This window comes from Hyperolius riggenbachi, chromosome 2 (genome assembly GCF_040937935.1).
Source record: "Hyperolius riggenbachi isolate aHypRig1 chromosome 2, aHypRig1.pri, whole genome shotgun sequence".
Taxonomy (NCBI): domain Eukaryota; kingdom Metazoa; phylum Chordata; class Amphibia; order Anura; family Hyperoliidae; genus Hyperolius; species Hyperolius riggenbachi.
The window spans coordinates 137,717,411-137,740,619 of record NC_090647.1 but is presented as its reverse complement, the minus strand read 5'-3'; the positions used below and the strand labels follow the sequence as shown (position 1 = coordinate 137,740,619).

The 23,209-nt window shown below is 44.1% G+C and overlaps 1 protein-coding gene across 2 annotated transcripts in view; it reads left to right on the top strand.

Moving 5' to 3' along the window:
* Nucleotides 1-530: 530 nt before the first annotated feature.
* NAB2 (NGFI-A binding protein 2) overlaps nt 531-23,209 on the top strand; it is an 84,305-nt gene continuing 61,626 nt past the window's right edge. For both annotated transcript variants that reach the window (XM_068267475.1, XM_068267476.1), the window contains exon 1: nt 531-868. In XM_068267475.1, coding sequence (XP_068123576.1) covers nt 816-868 — 53 coding nt within the window. In that variant the 5' untranslated portion in view covers nt 531-815. The remainder of the gene's footprint in view (nt 869-23,209) is intronic.

Sequence of the window (23,209 nt, the reverse complement as noted above, 5' to 3'; positions counted from 1 at the left end):
CTCTCAGCTGTGTCAGCTCTGGAATCTCATGTGCCTCAGCAGAGCAGCTAATTTGTAAACACAGGCTGTTAACCTTATGTCTGCTTCCATGAAAGCAGGAAGTAGAAACACTGCAGATGTATTGCAGGATTTGTATCAGCTGTAACAAATACATGTTTTTCTTTACAGGTTTTTATGCTGTTGCTTATCTTTTAGAGAAGAGAGGAAGTTCTAAGTTCAGGGCTGCTTTAACACTAATTTACAACAATGCTTTCCTCGCTGAAAGCATGCCATACACTGCATTGTTCTAATTCATACTGATCTTATTAGATATTTTACTTCCTTTCAAAGCTATGGCAGTTTCAGACAAGCCTTTCTCACAATGAAGAAGCAATAGAGATAGGATGGTCATTTTTTTTTTTTTGCTCTGCATTTCTATGATAGATGCTTTTGATCCAGCCCTTCCCCCAGTCCTCCTACACAGTCTTATTGCAATGTGTATGTGGGTGGAAAACAGCAGCGAAAGCTCAGGCGAGGGGAACCCAGAGAAAATCAGCAAGTGAGCTAGACAGCGAGGCAGAGGGAGATGAGACAGGCAGATAGATAGATACAGGTAAAGGGAGACAGCAGGGGGGCCAAGGAAAGGATAGTTGCTGCTGTACCTTGTGTTACATGCTTCTGTATAAGCCAGCAATGCACAAGGGGATAGACAACATTACAGTGTCATAGCAGCTGCATGATCAAGAGACATTCAACACTACTCTGCTCTTAAAGTTGTTTTTTTTTCCTGCACACGTTGGGGGATACTGTCTATATCCTACACCATATTCCCCTACATGGCGGAGAGGGCTGGCAGATCAGACGACTTGAAGCGGGCCTCCAAAGCAAGGCAAGTAAGTTAGCAAAATGTATAGATGCCTATAGTTCACTGAATATAGGAATGTAGTCTACGGTTGTAATTATTGATATACCGGTTCCTAAGCAACCACAATATTTAATGCTGATGCTTCTGGGCTACCTTTGTTAGTGTTATTGCTACTGTCAGCCAGGGAATCTATATTATGTAAAATGTACAATGGAATCATTGTGTTGGCTGTCAAGTTTAATTTGCTTTTTTGTTTACAGTCTGTCTTTAACCACATGCTGCATCATTTAATGCAAATTCATTCTCTGGCATAGAGGGATTTTTTTTTCTTTTTCTGCTGTAAGCATACAGCACAGATAGCTTTGGCAACTGACTGGCTTCTTGCCAGGATCACCATCGGACTTGTTTGTGCCACATACTGGGGACAGTTTTGTTGTCTGCCCTCACTTCCCCCTAATATGCATCCCAGTGTTCCAGTGCACCTATGCAGCTTTCTATTGTCCATCTTCCTGGGCCGCCCCACAGTGGGTGTCTCAACTTTACAGTGACTTTGTATTGTGTCCCAGAAGTCTACAAAATGTGTGCCAGCTTTCTACTGCCTCACAAAGTGTGCCCCAAATTTACAGTTCCCTGCCTAGTATGTCCACTCCTTTGTAGGGCCTGCTGTAGCATGTCCTATCTCTACTTTTCTGTGCACATCAGGTATATAGTGCACCCATGCTATGTGGCAGTGTTGCCTCTAACCACTGAGTGAACTGAACTGGTACCACACCATGAGCACTGACCGGGATTACACTGGGACCACTGAGTGGACTGGGGGCTTCCCTTTGACCCATGGCTGGACTGGGGCCCCACTGTAATAGTAAAAAGGATGGGGTGCACTTTGACACCTGACTGGACTGGTAGGGCCACTCTGTGACAACTGACTGGAGGGGCTACACTGTGACCACACCCAGGACTGGGAGTGCACTGTAACCTCTTGCTGGTACAGGGGTGAGGTGCACTTTGCTACCAATGACTGATATGAAATCACTAAGATTGCTACTTGTTTCGTTAGTGATTGGACAGCACCTGGGGAAGGTGGGGCAAGGATGGCAACAACATTGCAGTAAGGAGGACCTGGACATCAGGGAAGAGGAAAAGTAAGGTAGCACAGTGGAGAATCATAGGAGAAGTGGAACAAAGCAGGGGGCCCAGAGGTTGGGTGATGGGCTAGTGGGCTTAATCTCCAGTCCCCAACCAGTCTTTTACCTTGGCAAAGAAGTACATCCTGTATGCCCCTGAAGATTACCCTTCCTGTCTATTGTAGTTATACATAGGTGGAAATCTAAGGCTAGTGTGTTAAAAAAAGAGTGTGCTTGGCAAAAAGAGTTTATTCTTTATATCTACAATATACTTATACTATTTGCAGATTTATATCAAAAGATTACTTGGGCTATAGCTACTTCATTTGTATATTTAAAGTAGACATATGCCGCGACATTATGAAAACTACCATTGTGGCATTGATCTAAAAGATACTGTTTTCCTGGTTGTGTTCTCATCCTTAGCATTATAACTTTTGGAGTCGTGTGGGACCAATTCCAGTATTGACAGCTAATATGGTCCGTTTGGTGGACCGTACCGGAACGGATTCTAATGGATGTGAATCGATCCAATGTTCACCTATGGATCCCTTCACATTGCTCTGCTAGAACGGATTCATTAGGCATGTTTCGCCAAACAGACCACAAGTTTGGGCAAGCTGCGATAATTCCCATTGAACACTCACTAACTGAACGGATCAAAAACTGATGCCAAATAAAAACTGATCCAGTTCACTGATCAGCTTTTACATGGAACAGTTTTTAATCCATCCATTAGCAGTGATAAGTATGGAGATCAGGTGTTCTATGTGGTCATCACAGTGCAGATCTGTGCCTACATCAGCTGCGTGACTGAAACTGATGAAGCCAGGAGATTAGTGTGATTTCCAGGCAATAGATCAGCAATGTCCGCTTTATAATCTCTCAGCAGATGTCCATTTTATTGTGACCTTTTTTGACTTTCTTGCCCATAATGTAGCGAAATCAGATTTTTGTAACAAGATACATCTTTTGCTTTGTCTGCACTTTTCACATCAAACCCCAGCATCCCTCCTCAACACCCCAGCATCCCTCCTCAACACCCCAGCATCCCTCCTCAACACCCCAGCATCCCTCCTCAGCACCCCAGCATCCCTCCTCAGCACCCCAGCATCCCTCCTCAACACCCCAGCATCCCTCCTCAGCACCCCAGCATCCCTCTTCAACACCCCAGCATCCCTCCTCAACACCCCAGCATCCCTCCTCAACACCCCAGCATCCCTCCTCAACACCCCAGCATCCCTCCTCAGCACCCCAGCATCCCTCTTCAACACCCCAGCATCCCTCCTCAACACCCCAGCATCCCTCCTCAACACCCCAGCATCCCTCCTCAGCACCCCAGCATCCCTCCTCAACACCCCAGCATCCCTCCTCAACACCCCAGCATCTCTCCTCAACACCCCAGCATCCCTCCTCAGCACCCCAGCATCCCTCCTCAACACCCCAGCATCCCTCCTCAGCACCCCAGCATCCCTCTTCAACACCCCAGCATCCCTCCTCAACACCCCAGCATCCCTCCTCAATTAAGGATTTGCTGTGCATTACTGCAGGGAACTCTTCTTATATGTTCAAGTGGCCAAAAGTTAGATCGCTCTCAGAACATAATCTGATCAAAGAGGGGTCTATCTGATCTAATTTGTAATCGATATCAGCATGATTTCCTGTTTAAATCTATTGATAATCAATGTGCTTTGAACAGTAGGAATCAATCCATCCCTGATCATATTCAAATCAGAGGGTTTGATCATTTTGCCACATCAGGTGGCAATTTTTGTATCTTGTTTTACAGATTTCTGTTCAGTTCATTAGAGGTTAATAGTGAGAGAGTCACTTTTAAGCATCTTAGGAACAAGCTGACCCTGGAATAATTGGATGACATTATCATCTTCATTGCTCCATGTAATCTGATAATGTCAAAAGCAGATGTATTTAGGCAAAGCACTATTTGTAAAAGGTATGCAAACTGAGCTAACTGTAAAGGTTTTTTTTTTTTTACCTTTTTCACCTGAATATGCTTTTATTTTATTTTATTTTATTTTTACTATTTCTTGTTTTTTTTTATTACATTTACAAAGAAACTTATAATGAAAAATGCCACGAAGAATTAAGCAAAATAACATATTGTTACATTGTAAAGTAATAAACATGTTTTGACTTAGAACAAAACAACTATGATAGATATATAAGTTGCTGCATATAAAGAATAATAATCACTAGTAATACTAATTATACCATAGCTGTTAAAATATAAATAGGAGGAAGTTGTTAGACTAAAAAAAAAATTAACTTTTTATGGTAGAAATAGTGTGTTGTCCATTTTGGGGTGTGAAATAGTCACGTTCCTTCTTCCATGTGATCCAGACCACAAGTTAACTGCTACACATAATGCAGTTCCTAAGAGCCAAGGGCTAATTTGTGTAATGTAACCTACAGTATAGGGTCGTCAGTAGCTTACAGTCAAGAAGTGAAACAAGTGGGCATATAACCTGAAGTTATGAAAATATGCCGGTGCTTGTTGTAGTCTTGATTTATGACAGTAAGGAACTTCCACAAGAAACTCCTTGCAGCTGCACAGATCTCATAGGTGGTTTCCCAAAATGTGTTCCATTCGTCCTTTTTATAGCTTTTGTGACTTTGAACATACATTGCCAGAATGTGGCTATTGTAAATGTGACAGGGATGTGTTAGGCGAAGAGAGAAGGAGGAGGGGGGGGGGGGGGGGCTCGTTGGTAGGTAAGTCACATTCCCTAGAGTGATAGGTTTTGGCTGCCTGGGCAGCACCTGTAGGAAATACTAAACATAGTCCATAAGAGGAACCACAGTGAGGGGTTAGCAGTGGTCTTATATATGTGACCACAATGGGAAGTTTTTTTTATAACCTTGCTATACATAACTAATTCAATGTTGAGTGTAGCACAAGTGGAAAAGAAGAAGCGGAGTCGGCACTACAGCTAACTAGATGCGCTGGGAGGGAAACGGCAGGAAAAACAGTCTTCTAAACCTTCGGTGCAGACAGCGTGCTCAGGCTTGCAAGTGGATAGTAGATGCATACATAGTAACAAAGTGGGTAAGCCGGCACTTGCTGTGTAATGTCATTTATTCCAAAGGTGGTATAACATCATATCACAAAGACAATATGAAGAAAGTGGACATACCATGTAAGAAGGCTGTTGTAGGTGGGTGGGTGCTGGGCACAGAAGAGCCTGACGGCCGTTTCGCGCTATGTACGCGCTTCCACGGAGGCTATGGGCTGTGTGCTGGCTGGCCGGACTAAAATAGTGGCACTTGCGGTGTGCGGCGGACTTCCGTCGCTTAGAGCCGCCCATCTTGCTCCCTACAAGCCAATCCTGTGCCGGGGCGCGTGTACGCCCTCCAGCGCTGGTTGATGAGGGAGTGTGACGTCAGATGGAAACGGAGGCTTACGCAGACCACACTGCATTAGGTGGCTGCTGTTGCTATTGCAATAGATATCCTCCGTTCCTGAGTTAAGCGCCATCTTGTGGCGAAAGGCCTAACTGCAGCCCTGAATAGGATACAGTGATGTAGTGACAGTTTCTTTTGTGAACAGGCCTTAAATAATTATGTGTAATATATTATAATAAAAAAAATATTAATATCACAAGTGCATGTGCATTAGATAAGAATGGTTCGCAGCCCTAATATGAATTAAAGTGCTGGGTTGCTCCATAATTACATGAGGTGACTATACTGTCGTGGTGCACGTGTAGTTAAAAATGCACATAAAGGATGGGCATGAAAGGAAAGGGGAGAATGAGAAGTAGGCATTATTAATCTTACACTGGACAATCAAGGTTTATGGACGTCTTTTCACGAGGGGAGGGAGAGGGGGAGGGGGGGGGAAGGAAGAGGAGAGGGGGGGGTGGGAAAAGGGAAGGACAAGGGGTGGAGGAAGGAAAGACAAAGGGCGGGAAGGAGGGGAATTGGGGAAGGAAAGAGGGAAAATAGAAGGGGAGGGAAGGGAGGGAAAAAGGAAAGGAAAGGAATAGGAGGGGACGGAGGGTGTTCAGGAACCATATGGAGGGTTATGACCCTAGCTTTGCTTGAATCACATCAACACTTTATACACATTTCATGGATCCAGGAAACAGGAAAAGTCCGTATAATCATTAAGGCCCAAAGGGCCCATGGCATCAGTCCCTAAGATAAGAAGCACCTCCTCTCTCTTGAGTCTCTTCTCACGGTCTCCTCCTCTCCTTAATGGAGGAACATGGATAATTCCTGCAAAAGACATCACAGCAGGATTGCCGCCGTGGGCCTCTTTGATGTGCTCAATTAATCTTGGTGAGCCATGGCCTGACTTAATAGAGTTAAAATGCTCCCTGAACCGTCTATTAATCGATCTTGTCGTTTCCCCTAAATAGAATCTGCCACACGGGCACCATATCGCATAAACGACGTACTCTGTTTGACATGTGAAAAATTCACTAACTTTACGTCGTACTGGCCCCAGCTGGTAGCTGCTACCGACGCGCATTTGGTTACAAGATATGCAGCGACCGCACCTATGGTTTCCGTGTGGCTTAAACTTTTCCAACCAAGTAGTTCTACATGGGGTTTTGAACTCACTTCTACTTATTTGTGAGGCTCCGTCCCCTCCTATTCCTTTCCTTTCCTTTTTCCCTCCCTTCCCTCCCCTTCTATTTTCCCTCTTTCCTTCCCCAATTCCCCTCCTTCCCGCCCTTTGTCTTTCCTTCCTCCACCCCTTGTCCTTCCCTTTTCCCACCCCCCTCTCCTCTTCCTTCCCCCCCCCCCCTCCCCCTCTCCCTCCCCTCGTGAAAAGACGTCCATAAACCTTGATTGTCCAGTGTAAGATTAATAATGCCTACTTCTCATTCTCCCCTTCCCTTTCATGCCCATCCTTTATGTGCATTTTTAACTACACGTGCACCACGACAGTATAGTCACCTCATGTAATTATGGAGCAACCCAGCACTTTAATTCATATTAGGGCTGCGAACCATTCTTATCTAATGCACATGCACTTGTGATATTAATATTTTTTTTATTATAATATATTACACATAATTATTTAAGGCCTGTTCACAAAAGAAACTGTCACTACATCACTGTATCCTATTCAGGGCTGCAGTTAGGCCTTTCGCCACAAGATGGCGCTTAACTCAGGAACGGAGGATATCTATTGCAATAGCAACAGCAGCCACCTAATGCAGTGTGGTCTGCGTAAGCCTCCGTTTCCATCTGACGTCACACTCCCTCATCAACCAGAGCTGGAGGGCGTACACGCGCCCCGGCACAGGATTGGCTTGTGGGGGGGAGGAAGATGGGCGGCTCTAAGCGACGGAAGTCCGCCGCACGCCGCAAGTGCCACTATTTTAGTCCGGCCAGCCAGCACACAGCCCATAGCCTCCGTGGAAGCGCGTACATAGCGCGAAACGGCCGTCAGGCTCTTCTGTGCCCAGCACCCACCCACCTACAACAGCCTTCTTACATGGTATGTCCACTTTCTTCATATTGTCTTTGTGATATGATGTTATACCACCTTTGGAATAAATGACATTACACAGCAAGTGCCGGCTTACCCACTTTGTTACTATGTATGCATCTACTATCCACTTGCAAGCCTGAGCACGCTGTCTGCACCGAAGGTTTAGAAGACTGTTTTTCCTGCCGTTTCCCTCCCAGCGCATCTAGTTAGCTGTAGTGCCGACTCCGCTTCTTCTTTTCCACTTGTGCTACACTCAACATTGAACTACTATCCTCTAAGGGTCTGAGCACACAGCATGTCAACTACTGCGGCTAATGATACCGATATCCACACGGAGTCTGAAGACGAAAGTACAGACAGTGGAGATGAACCAGAGGGATTAGCAGTGGCTAACGGTAGAAGTGACATCAAAGATTTCTTTAAGAACAAAGCAACGTCATCAGCTTCAAGCAAGAAGGTGGGTGCTAGGGTTGCTGAAACTAATTTAGAAAGGCTGAGTGAGAAGGAGGTTAAATTATTCTGGACTCTAACAACATTACAGCAATACAAGGACGATCAAATCACAGCGAGGGGTTTTAGACGGTATGTGGAGCCGTCCGAATATCAGGATGACGAGGAGTTTGTCAAAAAATGGAAGACAGCGTACCTAGAATTAGCAGTGAAACTGCAAGACATCGTATTGGAGCGCACCAAACAGGAACATATTAAAACACTCAAGGAGATTGAGAACACTAAACTCCGCTATCAGGAACTGGTGGAACGCACTCAGTACTCCAAAACACTAAAGAAAATAGATCGGAAACTAACAACTGTACAAGACACAATCAAAGAGCGCAAATTGCGCAAGTTTCAAAGGGACAAGGACGATTACCGCCAGAATAAATACTTCTCCTGGCAAAGAGCCGGTAAGCCAAGAACCCCAAGAAAAGGGAAAGGACACTGGACGACCGATACAGACTCCAGTGAGGAGGAGAAGTCAAAGGCTAACATCCATTCTGGGAATCCGTCTGGGGGATCAGATCCCAATCAACGAGCTCGCCCTTTAGGCGGAGGACAAGGAGGGGCAGAGGCAAATCCAAGGCAAAAAAGGAAGGGACGTCACCTACAGTGGGAAGACAGGAAATATCCCAAGAACCCGAAGCGGAGGAGAAACTAGATTTGTCTGGGATCCCAAAGTGTAGTCCCTTGGAAGTCTTGAATCTATCCAATGCTCTGCTTCCTGATGGAGTAAGGGATCTGTTGCAAAAAGGTCTCAACTATAGCCTCTCTACTAATTTCGACTTTGCCAAATTTAGGGTCGACTTATATAAAAACGTCCGACGCCTTAATATCAAGTTACACTTTTTGAAAAAAGATTACGTGTCCAAACAGCCAGCCACCATGTGTTGGGGAGATGCCAGGATTAGCCCATTGGGCTTCAGCCCGGACATCCAATGGTCAAGTCAGGACCAACAGAATTTAGATATCCTGCGGGAGCTGGAATTGCAGGGAAAGGAAGATGTACACGAAGTGGAGAATTGCTTCAAACCTTGTAAATCTACAGCCCCATTCCATGTCCAACCAGGCTCAAGTCTGGACATTTTCCAAAAAACCATTGAAAGAGAACTCAAGGCACAGATCTACCCTAAGGCTGATAACAACCTATCTGCCAAGGAAGCGAGAGCATTAAAATGGCTACAAAATCGCACAGATTTGCAGATACGACGAGCGGACAAGGGAGGGACAATTGTGGTGATGTCTACCGAACAATACCGTGGGGAGGCGCTGAGGCAGTTGCAGGATCCTGCGATTTATCAGCGTCTCCCTATGGATCCTACTATCCGTTATCAAAATCGACTTAGATCCTTACTAAGAAGAGGCACTGAACAGGGCATTATCACCCCTAAATTGGCTAATGATTTATTGCCAAGCCACCCGATTAAACCAATCTGGTATCATATACCTAAGGTGCACAAGTCCCAGACCAACCCACCGGGCCGCCCCATCGTTTCGGGGATGGGGTCGGTCACGGAAAGGTTGTCTAGGTATCTGGACCACGTTCTGCGACCGCTATTAGACCAGGTTCCCTCCCACTTAGTGGACACCATGGATGTCCTAAGGGGAGTTGAAGATTATACCTGGCACGAGGGTGACCTTATGGCAACTATCGACGTGGAAAGCTTGTATAGTAGGATCCCCCACGACTTAGGTATAGCAGCGATCAGGAGATTCCTTGATCGCACAGACAAAGACGAGAAGTTCAAAGACTTCATCTGTGAACGTTTAGAGTTTGTTCTAACGCATAACTCCTTTATGTTCGACGAAAAATGGTACTGGCAGACTTCGGGGACTGCCATGGGGACAGCCGTCTCCTGTACCTATGCCAACCTGTTTCTCGCATGGTGGGAAGAGGAGTATGTCCATTCCCCCCGCAATCCTTTTAGAAACCAGCTTAGGGCGTGGTCCAGATACGTGGACGATGTGTTGGTGTTTTGGTCTGGAACTTGTGCTACCTTTAATGACTTCATGCATTATATTAATGCTAATGAAGCTAATATGGCGTTCACATCAACCATAGCACGAGAGAGGATAGCATTCCTAGATCTAGAGCTGGTTATAAGAGGGAATAGTTTAATTCCAATAGGGTTTCGCAAAGAGACAGCATCTAATGCATTACTTCATAGGACCAGCTTCCATCCAGAGCATGTCACCCGCACACTCCCTTATGCCCAGTTCCTCCGACTCCGTCGTAATAACGCACTCGACGACGACTTCCGTCGACAATCGGTGGACCTGGGCGGCAGATTATTGGCTAGAGGATATGAAATCAGCTCAATTCAGCAGGCTTTTAAGAGAGCAAATTCTCAGGAGAGGAAATCCCTACTAAGAAAGGAAAAGAGAAGGACCTCAACAATGACCAAGAAAGTACCAATGTCATTCGATTTTACAGCCATGGCGGATCAGATTAAAAATGTAATGACCAAAAATTGGGACATACTTTTAAGAGATCCTATATTAAAGCCTCTGGTATCAGAAGGACCCATGTTTTCGTATAGACGGGCCCCCACAATAGCCTCACAAATAAGTAGAAGTGAGTTCAAAACCCCATGTAGAACTACTTGGTTGGAAAAGTTTAAGCCACACGGAAACCATAGGTGCGGTCGCTGCATATCTTGTAACCAAATGCGCGTCGGTAGCAGCTACCAGCTGGGGCCAGTACGACGTAAAGTTAGTGAATTTTTCACATGTCAAACAGAGTACGTCGTTTATGCGATATGGTGCCCGTGTGGCAGATTCTATTTAGGGGAAACGACAAGATCGATTAATAGACGGTTCAGGGAGCATTTTAACTCTATTAAGTCAGGCCATGGCCTTCCAAGATTAATTGAGCACATCAAAGAGGCCCACGGCGGCAATCTTGCTGTGATGTCTTTTGCAGGAATTATCCATGTTCCTCCATTAAGGAGAGGAGGAGACCGTGAGAAGAGACTCAAGAGAGAGGAGGTGCTTCTTATCTTAGGGACTGATGCCATGGGCCCTTTGGGCCTTAATGATTATACGGACTTTTCCTGTTTCCTGGATCCATGAAATGTGTATAAAGTGTTGATGTGATTCAAGCAAAGCTAGGGTCATAACCCTCCATATGGTTCCTGAACACCCTCCGTCCCCTCCTATTCCTTTCCTTTCCTTTTTCCCTCCCTTCCCTCCCCTTCTGTTTTCCCTCTTTCCTTCCCCAATTCCCCTCCTTCCCGCCCTTTGTCTTTCCTTCCTCCACCCCTTGTCCTTCCCTTTTCCCACCCCCCTCTCCTCTTCCTTCCCCCCCCCCTCCCCCTCTCCCTCCCCTCGTGAAAAGACGTCCATAAACCTTGATTGTCCAGTGTAAGATTAATAATGCCTACTTCTCATTCTCCCCTTTCCTTTCATGCCCATCCTTTATGTGCATTTTTAACTACACGTGCACCACGACAGTATAGTCACCTCATGTAATTATGGAGCAACCCAGCACTTTAATTCATATTAGGGCTGCGAACCATTCTTATCTAATGCACATGCACTTGTGATATTAATATTTTTTTTATTATAATATATTACACATAATTATTTAAGGCCTGTTCACAAAAGAAACTGTCACTACATCACTGTATCCTATTCAGGGCTGCAGTTAGGCCTTTCGTCACAAGATGGCGCTTAACTCAGGAACGGAGGATATCTATTGCAATAGCAACAGCAGCCACCTAATGCAGTGTGGTCTGCGTAAGCCTCCGTTTCCATCTGACGTCACACTCCCTCATCAACCAGCGCTGGAGGGCGTACACGCGCCCCGGCACAGGATTGGCTTGTAGGGAGCAAGATGGGCGGCTCTAAGCGACGGAAGTCCGCCGCACGCCGCAAGTGCCACTATTTTAGTCCGGCCAGCCAGCACACAGCCCATAGCCTCCGTGGAAGCGCGTACATAGCGCGAAACGGCTGTCAGGCTCTTCTGTGCCCAGCACCCACCCACCTACAACAGCCTTCTTACATGGTATGTCCACTTTCTTCATATTGTCTTTGTGATATGATGTTATACCACCTTTGGAATAAATGACATTACACAGCAAGTGCCGGCTTACCCACTTTGTTACTACATAACTAATTCATCTTTCTGCAACCCAGACAGATCTGGCCTGATTGAGGGTTTCTAGCCCTACCCATGTAGTATCAGCCAGTTTATAATGAATATAGTCCAGGTTTGAATGATAACGCATGATATGATGGTATCTGCCCTGGAGTTTCCTGGAGCAAATATACGTTAAACCTTTACTGTGATGAGAAAAAAAATAGGATGTTCACCGCACTTAACAACATGTTTACATTTATCACAGTATTAAAGCTGAATGAAACCCAGCATTTCTTCTTTGCTCTAAAAAATTATTTACAGCATACTATATACATCCAGCATTTTTTTTTTACTAGAACAGCATTCAAAGGGTTACACACAGGACTTGAAAGTTCAGTTCAGAGAAATCTGGACGCATCCGAAGTGGAGATAATGTTATCTTGTGTTTACTTAATTGTGAGGAATGTGACACATTTTATGACTGTGCAGAAGCTGATGGACACAGACAGGAACTCAAAGCATTTCTGCCTTCAATACATAATGAATAAAAACAGTTATGAATAAAATGCAAAGTCAGCTCTCAAAGCAAAAAAAAACGGTACTTTTGGGATCTTGTAATTTCTAAATGAATAATAATACTTATGCACAAATGCAAATACACACTACCATTCGCCCTACCTCTCAAGCCCGTTGTCTGGGTGTCACCCTGGACTCCGCACTCTCCTTCACTTCCCACATCCAAAACCTCACAAAGTCCTGCAACTTCCACCTTCGTAACATCTGTAAGATTCGCCCTTTCCTGACCTCTGCCACCACCAAACTCCTCATCCGTGCCCTCATAATTTCCCGCCTTGACTACTGCAATGCCCTGCTGTCTGGTCTCCCTATGACCCGAACAGGCCCACTGCAGTCAATCATGAATGCGGCAGCCAGAATTATCCACTGTTCCCATCGCTCCACCACGGCAGATCCCCTCCTAGGATCCCTCCACTGGCTTCCTATCCAGTCCAGAATCAAATTCAAGATACTGTGTCTGACCTACAAATCTGTCCACAAAACTTGTCCAACCTACATTTCCGATCTTACTCAGAGGTACACACCTAGCCGCTCACTCCGCTCTTCCAATGAACTTCGCCTAACCGCCCCCCGCATCACCCAGTCCCATGCACGCCTCCAGGACTTCTCAAGAGCTGCTCCAACACTATGGAACTCCCTACCTCCACCCATTAGGGCAGCCCCCTCCTTCAACATCTTCAAGAAAGCCCTCAAAACTCACCTTTTCACTCTGGCCTACTACCCCTCACAAGTGCTCTAAACCTACAGCTGAATTCTGGTCCCCTACCGTTCGTGTCCTTACCTCTCCCTCTAGATTGTAAGCCTTTGGGCAGGGTCCTCCTCCTTTTGTGTCCTACCTGATCATGCACCTCCATTACTGTGAACCCATGCTATGCATCTGAGTGAACCTAACTTGCCTAATCTACATGCTCAATCCAATGACTAAGCATTACCTGGTACTCATACTGTGCCGTGTGATCTGGTTTTCTATTATTCCTGTATTGTCATATTGCTGTATGTCACCCCTAAATATTGTCTGTAACCTAAATTAATGTTCAGCGCTGCGTAATATGTTGGCGCTTTATAAATACAATAAATAAATAAGTAAATAATAAATAAATAAATAAAAATGCAAATATGATAACCGTATGGCATATAAAAAGTAGGAAAACATGTTTTTATTGAATATTATGTCAGCATTTGATACTGCTTTAAGAAAAGGCAGCTCTATCACTCAATGTGAGATTGCAGCACTAGGATGATCAGTCATAAAAAGAAAGAGTTCAGGAGTGTGAGGGAAAGCAGGATACCTCGAGGAAAGGTGACAGTAAAGCTATATTATTGGAATTTAAAAAAAAAGCCACACTGATATTGAGACTATACATTTTTGACATTTGTGTGGAAAGTTATGCGTTTTCCTTTCCAGGTTTTCAATCAAATATTTTGACTGTAAAAAATGATGGATGACACTAACATACTAACATACTAATCATCTTCCTGTTGTAGTGCATATGCGTAGATTCATTCCTTTCTTTTTATGTTCAGAATCAGAATCTTTTATTTCGCCAAGCACGACTAGGTCGTGCCCAGAATTGGTTTTGGCGTGTACAGGGCTAGGTGTGGAGCAAGACATACAATACAATTCTGCAGGATCTGTGAGGTTTATCCCTTGTGATGTCCTTTGTCACAGTTGTTGCATTGCACGAGATTACTACAAAAGCAAATAGTGTGCCAAAAGAATGACTTTAATACAGAGTGTCTTGGGATACAATCCTTTATATTGTGAAGGATCAAAACACAGTCCTTTTTCAGGGCAGTCCACCTTGCCCACCAACACTTGTTAATAACTTTTAAAAAGGACTATAACGGTTAATGCAATCTCAAAAAGGCAAAAAAGTCTGAAAAAACTTTATTGACACATGTAGAAAAACATCAAAACACACGGCTCTTCAATATCACAGTGATAGGTCTTGAAAGCACATTAAATTGGTTTGGATCAACAAGCGGTTGTAGCTTTTTGTGGGCATTTATGCCTTGAAGTTTAAATGCCCACAAAAAGCTACAACCGCTTGTTGATCCAAACCAATTTAATGTGCTTTCAAGACCTATCACTGTGATATTGAAGAGCCGTGTGTTTTGATGTTTTTCTACATGTGTCAATAAAGTTTTTTTCAGAGACTTTTTTGCCTTTTTGAGATTGCATTAACCGTTATAGTCCAAAAGAATGACTGCCAGATAACCCAGTTACATGTTCTATGTAATAAAAAAAAGAGTACAATATATTCATTAAACGTACTATATAGTATAGTCGAGTAGAGAAAGTACCCCTAAATACATCAAATTCACAGTACTACTAACACTTATAAATGTGAGATGTTTTACATTTTATATTGTTGGATGGTTATTTGGTTTTATTGCCATCTGTATGCTTGTTTTGGAGATTTTCTCTCACTTCCCATCCAAAAAAGATAAGTGAAAGAAAAACACCTTGCAGGGAGGAGTAGTCACATTTTGCATTAAATTGAATGAAAGACAGAATTATTTGCATCTACTTGATCATCTCTAGTTCTGTCACTTGTCCTGTCTTGCTACGATGCAGGTTTCATTTGTTTTAGAGCATGTAGTAATAACCACTGTGGCTGCTATGGGCCATTATACAGTTTTGTAGGTCGGGCCAGTAAGTTTAGATCTTAATGTAAATTAGTAACACAGGAGCAAAACGGAAACCTTCTAACACAGGTCAGATTCAGGCCACAGTTCCAAACTAGACGTAAAGAGAAGTGAGATGAGACTGCACACAAAGTACATTGATACCTGTCTCCTCACTTCTAGCAGAGTAAACCAGAATCGCAATCTGCTTGCTCTGCTGTACCTTAGCTAATTTTAGGCAGGCTAAAAGTGCTATTCTAGAAGACTGAGACTCATGCATATACACTAAAATACATTTGTATGGGAAATTCCTGTTTTATGTACTGTAGGTGGGTTGATTCTTTGCTGACATCCCCTTCTTCACACTTCCACTTACTGGCTGAAAGGAACATAGTCCACAATGTCAAACAGTAAAGGTGGCCATACACTTATAGATTTGCAACAGATTCGACCATCAGATAGATTACTGTCAGATGCTTGTCTGACAGATATTTATCTGATGTGTGCCACACACTAGGAACAGATTTCCAATAGATTTCAGAATTAAATCTAATGAAAATCGATCAAGATGCATTTATTGCACCATTAGATCCAATGCAACTCTATGGACCATCGATCTGCTGCCAGCAGCCGATCGACCCAGATTTTCCACCCAGACCGATCAAGCAAATTGATCGAAATCAGCTAGAAATCGATCAGCCGATCGATCAAGTTTCCTGCTGCATTGATTTCTAGCCGATTCGATCAGAGTGGCCCAATTGACCGTCGATCGATGGCTGAAATTGACCAGTGTATGGGCCCCTTAAAAGAGCAGCAGACAGAGCTAAGTTTGGTAAAATCCGTGTCCATAGCTATGCCAGAAGGAACATTTAGTTTCCATTAAATATTACACAGTAACCAAGCACCTCAGGGTGACCCAAACCACTAGGAATATTAGATACACTAAAGTAAGGTTGACCTAAAACTATGATATTTTAATTTTAAAATTTCAGGTTGAAAAAAAACAATTCTGATTTGTTTGAAAAATAACTTAGAGGAATGTAAGCATTGCCATCCCTGTACAATATACAGATCAGATACCCTTCTTGGGAGTGTGTGCGTATGCAAGCAGCTGCTTTAAGCAGAATGATGTGCTTATGTATTGCATTCTGCTCTGCTCATTGTGCTGGAATACTTTACACATGTAATGCTGCTTAACTCAGTTTATTGCATACACCACCTTGCAGTGGCGTAGCTTAGTAGGTCTGGTCCCCAGTGCGAGTTTTACATTGGACCGCCTCAAACACTCTATACAGAACAATTGATATGGCGCACCAAAATCTGCAAAGGGCAGCTGCAGGTGAACTTTACAACTAATCACAGCACATATAGAGGTGATCAATACTAGCAGAGCACCAATAAAGAGGTAATAAAGCAGTTAAAGAAGGGTCCCTATTGGGCCCCTCTGGTCCTTGGTGTGGTTGCTACCTCTGCATTCCCTATTGCTACCCCACTGCCCCCTGGTCTGTTAGTACATTGAGAGAAACAGTGCTCACAGAGTGCTCACAGAGCCATGGTCCACATTGTCAGGCTTACTGTGCAGTGCATAACTTTGTTTCCAGTAAAGTATGACTTTAGTGGGATTTCTGTGGGCTTTCTTTTAAGCAACACCTCATCTCTGCCTCCGTAATTCCATGGATAAACAAGTGGGTGGATTTCATTGCTCTGCTTCTCTTATATTCAATGAACAATAGATTATTCACTTGTAATCAACAGTTGCTGTAGGCATAAAGCCACACATTATTACTTGGACACATTTTTTTTTTTTAATAGCGTAAGATGACTGTTGCCCAGCGTAGCCCTAGACTAAGCTGTAATGGCTTTATATATGAGCAGATACTTCCTCCTCAGTTTCATAGGAAAAACTGAATTTTATGCTGGGTTTCCCCAGGATTACAACAGTGGCTGTTCATAGCACAATGTGAAATCAGAAAGCTGGGAGCATTATATCATAGCTGCTGGGGAAGGTTTGCACAGACTAATGCTGCTCACAAGTTTCATTTGTGATGTTCAATGGTAAAAAACAAAATAACTATTTAAGAGAACTTAATTTCTTGTGATCCAGTGGCGCCACAGGGCAATGTGGTGTGATGTCCAGGCCTACATGCCAGGGGCATATTTTGGACCTGTTTCCCCCCATTTCAGTAGTGCCCTTGGTGCCTCTGTTATACTGCTGTTGTCTACACTGAGTGGCCATAAAACTAAAGACAACTCTTATTTGAAAGAAAACCAGTCTAACACTGATATAGAGTGACGTAACAAACAACGCAGAGTTGCTTATATAAGGAACACTCAGCTTTAGACAAGGTAGTTATCACAGAAGTTAATGTCAAAATGGTTAATACAAAATATTTATGTGACTTTGAACGAAGGATGATCATAGGTGCAAGAGGTGCTGGTGCTAGCATCTGTGAAATAACAACTCTTGTAGGATTTTTTCGCCCAACAGTATCTCGGTGTTTATAGAGTGGCAGTTGAAAAGAAAAACCTTCAAGCAATAAGGACTATTCTGGTCAAGAAAGTCTGGTGAACTAGAGAGATGAAATGTGTGTAGGACGCATAGTCCACAGCAACAGAAGGCAACAATACAACAAATTACAGCTGAATTCAATGCAGGTGCATTACAAAGCATATCTCAACACACAACAAGACAGACTTTGCAAAGGATGGGCTGTAGCAGCAGGAGACCATCAAGAGTGCCTTTGGTATCACAGAAAATTAAGAAATGATGCCTATTGTGGGCCCTTTCCATTGTGCTCGTTTGGTCTCAAATTGGTTTGAGGAACATTAATCAGAATTTTAACCTGCTTTTATATCTCCTCATGCTAATTACTACCATTAAATTCCAAGTGGAAAAACTCACTTATGTTATTGTCCCAACTAGGGCTGGGTCACACTAAACACATTTCATTGTGCCATAATCTTGCACTATCTCATACTCTGAATGTCGGCAGCATGGTGGTGTAGTAGTCAGTGGCGTAGCGAAGGAGCTATGGGCCCTGGTGCAAGTTTTGCATTGGGGCCCCCCAAGCATGCTATACATAACAATTGATACAGTTCATCAAAACCAATAGAGAACAACCACAGTGTCAGAGGTGCAAGAAGGGGGATGGGGAACGATTTGTTAATGATTACTACCATTCAAAGCATCTATAGAAGTGATTATTACCACCACAGGATCAATAAAGAGCTAATACTGTGGTCGAGGGTAGGCCTCACAGGGCTCCTCTAGCTTTATGCGGTTGCTACCTCTGCACCCCCTATTGCTACGCCACTGGTAGTGGTTAGTGCTCTTTTCTTGCAGCGCTGGGTCCCCGGTTTGAATCCCAGCCAGGTCAACATCTGCAAAGAGTTTGTATGTTCTCCCCGTGTCTATGTGGGTTTCCTCTGGGCACTCCGGTTTCCTCCCTCATCCCCAAAACAAACAGATAAGTTAATTGCCTCACCCCTAAATTGGCCCTAGACTATGATACATGCACTGCATGATACATACATAGACATATGACTGTTAGGCACTAGATTGTGAGCCCCTCTGAGGGACAGTTAAGTGACAAAACAATCTACTCTGTACAGTGCTGCATAATATGTCGGTGCTATATAAATACTTCAATAAAATAATTTGGCTGTTTATATTATGTGCATTATTCTGTGATGTGCAGCATAATTTTAACACCCCACTGCATGTGTTTTTGTTGCTAATTCTATCCAAGGAATGGGATGTCTGCTACATGTGCTGTATATATATTTTATGGACAGCATAACCGGATGTGCTCACAAACACCTCTGTGTATACATACAGCCCCAGGGAATGGCATACTATGTTTGCTTTTCCCACAGCTCATAAGACTCCTACACATGTATGAGTACAGTAGCCCGGAGGGATCAGGACTGGATCTCTCAGGGCCCAGTGCTGTACAGACGTGTGACTAGCCTGGAGACTTGTAATGCAATTGTTGTTATGGAGGGGGAGGAGTATGATGCACAGCACATGCCTGTGGGGCTCCCAGGGAGTAGGGTGAGTAAGGGAACGATGTGCTCAGGAGTCAGTCAGACATCTGACATGCCTAAAAATCCAGCATTGCAAATCTTTGCCCAACTTTGGGGTCTCCTGGATACACTCTAGATATTCTGCCAAGACGATCCTTAATGGCTTAATGAGTTTAATACAGCATAAGTATATAGTTTAAAATGTGGCTGTATAGATGCCCAACTGGCAGGGCCACATTTCTGGAAAGGCCACAGAGGCCTTGGTCTTTGGGTAGCTGCAGCGCAAGGGAGTGGCTGGATATGGGAGAGTGGTTGCTGCATATAGAAGTGGAGGCTGTAAATTGAAAAGGGAGGCTGCAAATGGAGAACAACACATGGAAGAAGGGAGCTGCTGCCCAAGGCAGTGGTACATAAAAGAGAAGGAGTGGTTTACATGGATGTTACACCCGGAAGAAGGGGCTGCACATGGAATTTGAGGATGCCTGTTGAATATGGAAGGGCAGCCACAAGAAACTTGGCCTGGGGGCAAAGAAAGTATAAGTCTGGCCTTGCCGGCCCAGGGTTAGTGCAGACACTGAACTTTCCTGTGAGAACAGCGATCGTGTGTCACGTCATTTTTTCAGACATTCTATGCACAGCATGACTATATACTTGGGCATGACTGCGCTTGAATGGGAGCACAGCCATGGCAGCATATTCCACTGGCACTTGTCCAATAAGCTTAGAGGGATGCAGTGCTGAAATGGTGGACAACAGAACAATCAGGGAAGCCCCTGGACTATCCTGAGGCTTCCCTCTACTGATCTAAGCATCTAACTTTATTACATATATTCACTTCAGGTACGCTTTAAGTTGCCTATGCACCATAAGTGTCGCCCCCTCAGGATCTAGCTTGATGCTGATGGTTGCACTGCAAGTAATAAGCACTGTACAGAAGTGTCACTCTGGTATAGTGGAGCAATGTTTACTTTTGCTATGGGTTAGATTCCACCACAACACATGATACTGCGTCTTCCAGCTGGTGGGCTTAGGAGGGGAACAATGCTCTCTGGGGTCACTGTTGTTTACAGATCCAGCATGCCAGATCTATAAACCAGATTGGAGGAGTCTTGAATGCATGCTGGATTCTCAGCTGAGACAGCCACTAACGACGACCTCTGCCAAGTCCCATCAAGTGTACGTATGTAGCTTTAAGGCCCGTACTCAAAACGCAATTTTTTTCAACACTTTGTCCAATGACCAGCGACTTTTTGAGCGACGAGCAATTGTTTCTGTGATCTCGCGACGTGGGGACAGACACGCGATCAAGCAAAAGACACTTAGCGATACTCAGCAATAACGACCGTCACAGCGGATTGGATCTTTAAGATTCTGGATGACTCACACACAAAGCTTGTTTGCGCCCATTGTGTGTCATCGCGTGAAATTCGCGCATACCCACTGGCATGAAAATGGATCAGGCAGAGCTAATTGTCATGAGACGTCGCTTGGATCTATCCTCCTGGGTCGCGAGGTGAGTATGTAGCTTTACAATGGTAAATCATTTGTAAAAAAAAAAAATCATTATAAAAAAATATATCTTCTGGCATTTGTATTGTACTTGCCACCCCCCTCCATTCTCTTCTGTCTTCTTGTGTAATAGATCAGTAGTCCAGGGATGATGAGTAAACAACATAATAGTTTAAATAACTTGGGTTAAAACAGTTTAATCCACCTCTTAATCATTGTGCTTTCTTTGCCTGGAAAGCAAACTTATATTCATGTGAAAGTCGGCATAATGCCAAACCTGTCTTTTAAGATACATTTTGTTGTTGTTTGGAATGATAGATTACGTGTTTCTGACAAAAAAAATAAGCTAGCAGGATGGAATGTTCCTGTTTTTTCAAAACATGAGCCATTAAAACTACTGATAAATATTTGCAATGTCAGCTGGTAATGCAGTGTATTTCTCAACATGTGCTATGTGCACCCGTGGGGGTGCATGGGCGGATCCATTAAAAATGGAGCTGGAGGAGCACAGCTAAAAATGGTAGCACCACAGGTGAGAATAGTAAAAGCTGTGATTAGCTATAATAAATGATAAATATGGCGGCAGCAGGGTAGATAACGGTGTTAAGGTTAGACGGGGGTTGGTTCAAGGTTAGGCACCAAGGTTGTTAAGTTTCGGCACAAGGGAGGTTAGCTAAGGTTAGGCATCAGAGTGGTGGTTAAGGTTAGGCAGCACTGGGGGGGGGGCGTGGGTGGTCTTAGGGTTAGGCATAGGTAGAGGGACGGTTTTGTGTGAGAGTAGGGTTAGGTTAGGTCATAATAAAATATGGATAAAGATTACCAATATTTTACTATAGAAATTAAGTATGGGTAATTTTACAGACATTCTACTAGCATCAGTCTCTGGCCCTATTTTTTAGGTGCCATTTTTATAGTCACATGCGCTGCATTTAGGGAGTACTAAAATTTGTCATAGCCAATCTAGTACAGTGAAATCTGGTAAATAATGAATAAATAAAGCCTGAATAGGTACAGTGGGATGCAAAAGTTTAGGCAACCTTGTTAATCGACAAGCCCTCTACACAGGTGTCATTGACCATAAAGAGTGGGAGTACTTGAGGGTGGTGGAATACAATGAACCAACGATCTACTTCATACCAAAAGTCCATAAGCAAATAAAAGATCCCCCAGGTCGCCCGATTGTTTCCGGGAATGGTGGTCCGACTGAGCGATTGGGACAATATATCGATATTCGATTAAAACCAATCGTTATGTCACTCCCTTCCTTTGTGCTGGACACTGGGGATGTCCTCCGGACAGTGTCGAACTTTAGGGTGCCAGTTGGGTCCCTCCTGGTGAGCATCGACGTTGAATCGTTGTATACGTCGATTCCCCACCGGGAGGGACTAAAGGCACTTGAGTTCTACACATATCAGCACTATCCCCAAGCATTTGCCCACAATGCATTTGTGGTGGAGGCAATGCACCTTATTCTAGGTAACAATTGCTTCTCTTTCTCGGGGCAATATTATAGACAGATACGTGGGACCTCGATGGGGGCGTCGTGCGCTCCAATGTACGCCTGCCTCCATCTTGGTCTGTGGGAACGGCAAGTGGTATACCTTGATCCAGCATTCCTTGAAGGAGTAGCATTGTGGATTAGGTATATAGATGATGTGCTGGTGGTATGGAGGAAAGGTGCAGATGAACTTGATCAATTTGTGAGACGTATTAATAATGATGAGCGCAATATAAAACTCACTTACAATTATAGTCGGGAGAATCTCCCATTTCTGGATTTGTCACTGACTATAGAGGGCGATCGAATTTGTACGTCGTCATACCGTAAACCCACTGCAGGGAATAGCCTCCTCCATGCCACCAGCCATCACCCAGAACATCTCATTAAGGGGATCCCATATGGACAGTTCCTTCGTCTACGAAGGAACTGTTCCACGGATGCCAGTTTCCGGAGTGAGGCTAGAGAAATGTACACGAGGTTTCGCAAGCGAGGATATCCACATAAAACTTTTAGAAGAGCACTGCGAAAGGCTTGGGACAAAAATAGAGGAGATCTCTTATCTAGTGATAGGGGAGAAGTCCAACAGGGGGACACCGTACTAGATGGAGGACCTGGCATACTGCCTGAGAGTAGGGTCAGGTTGATCACCACCTATGGAGCCCACTGGGACAAGCTACACCAACTATTAGGTCGCCACTGGCACATACTCACGGGCTCAGCAGAGATTGCGGAAATGATAGACCCATATCCAAAGGTTGTGGCACGGAGGGCCAACAACCTGAAAGACATGCTAGTTAGCAGTGAATATAAGAAAAGCCCACCCCTGACAACATGGCTAAATAAAACCCCAATTCAGGGGATGTACAGGTGTGGGAAATGCAAGGCATGTCCCTATGTACATAAGGCCAAGACATTCTGGGATAGTGGAGGCTCTAACGAGTTTCAAATAAGATCTTTT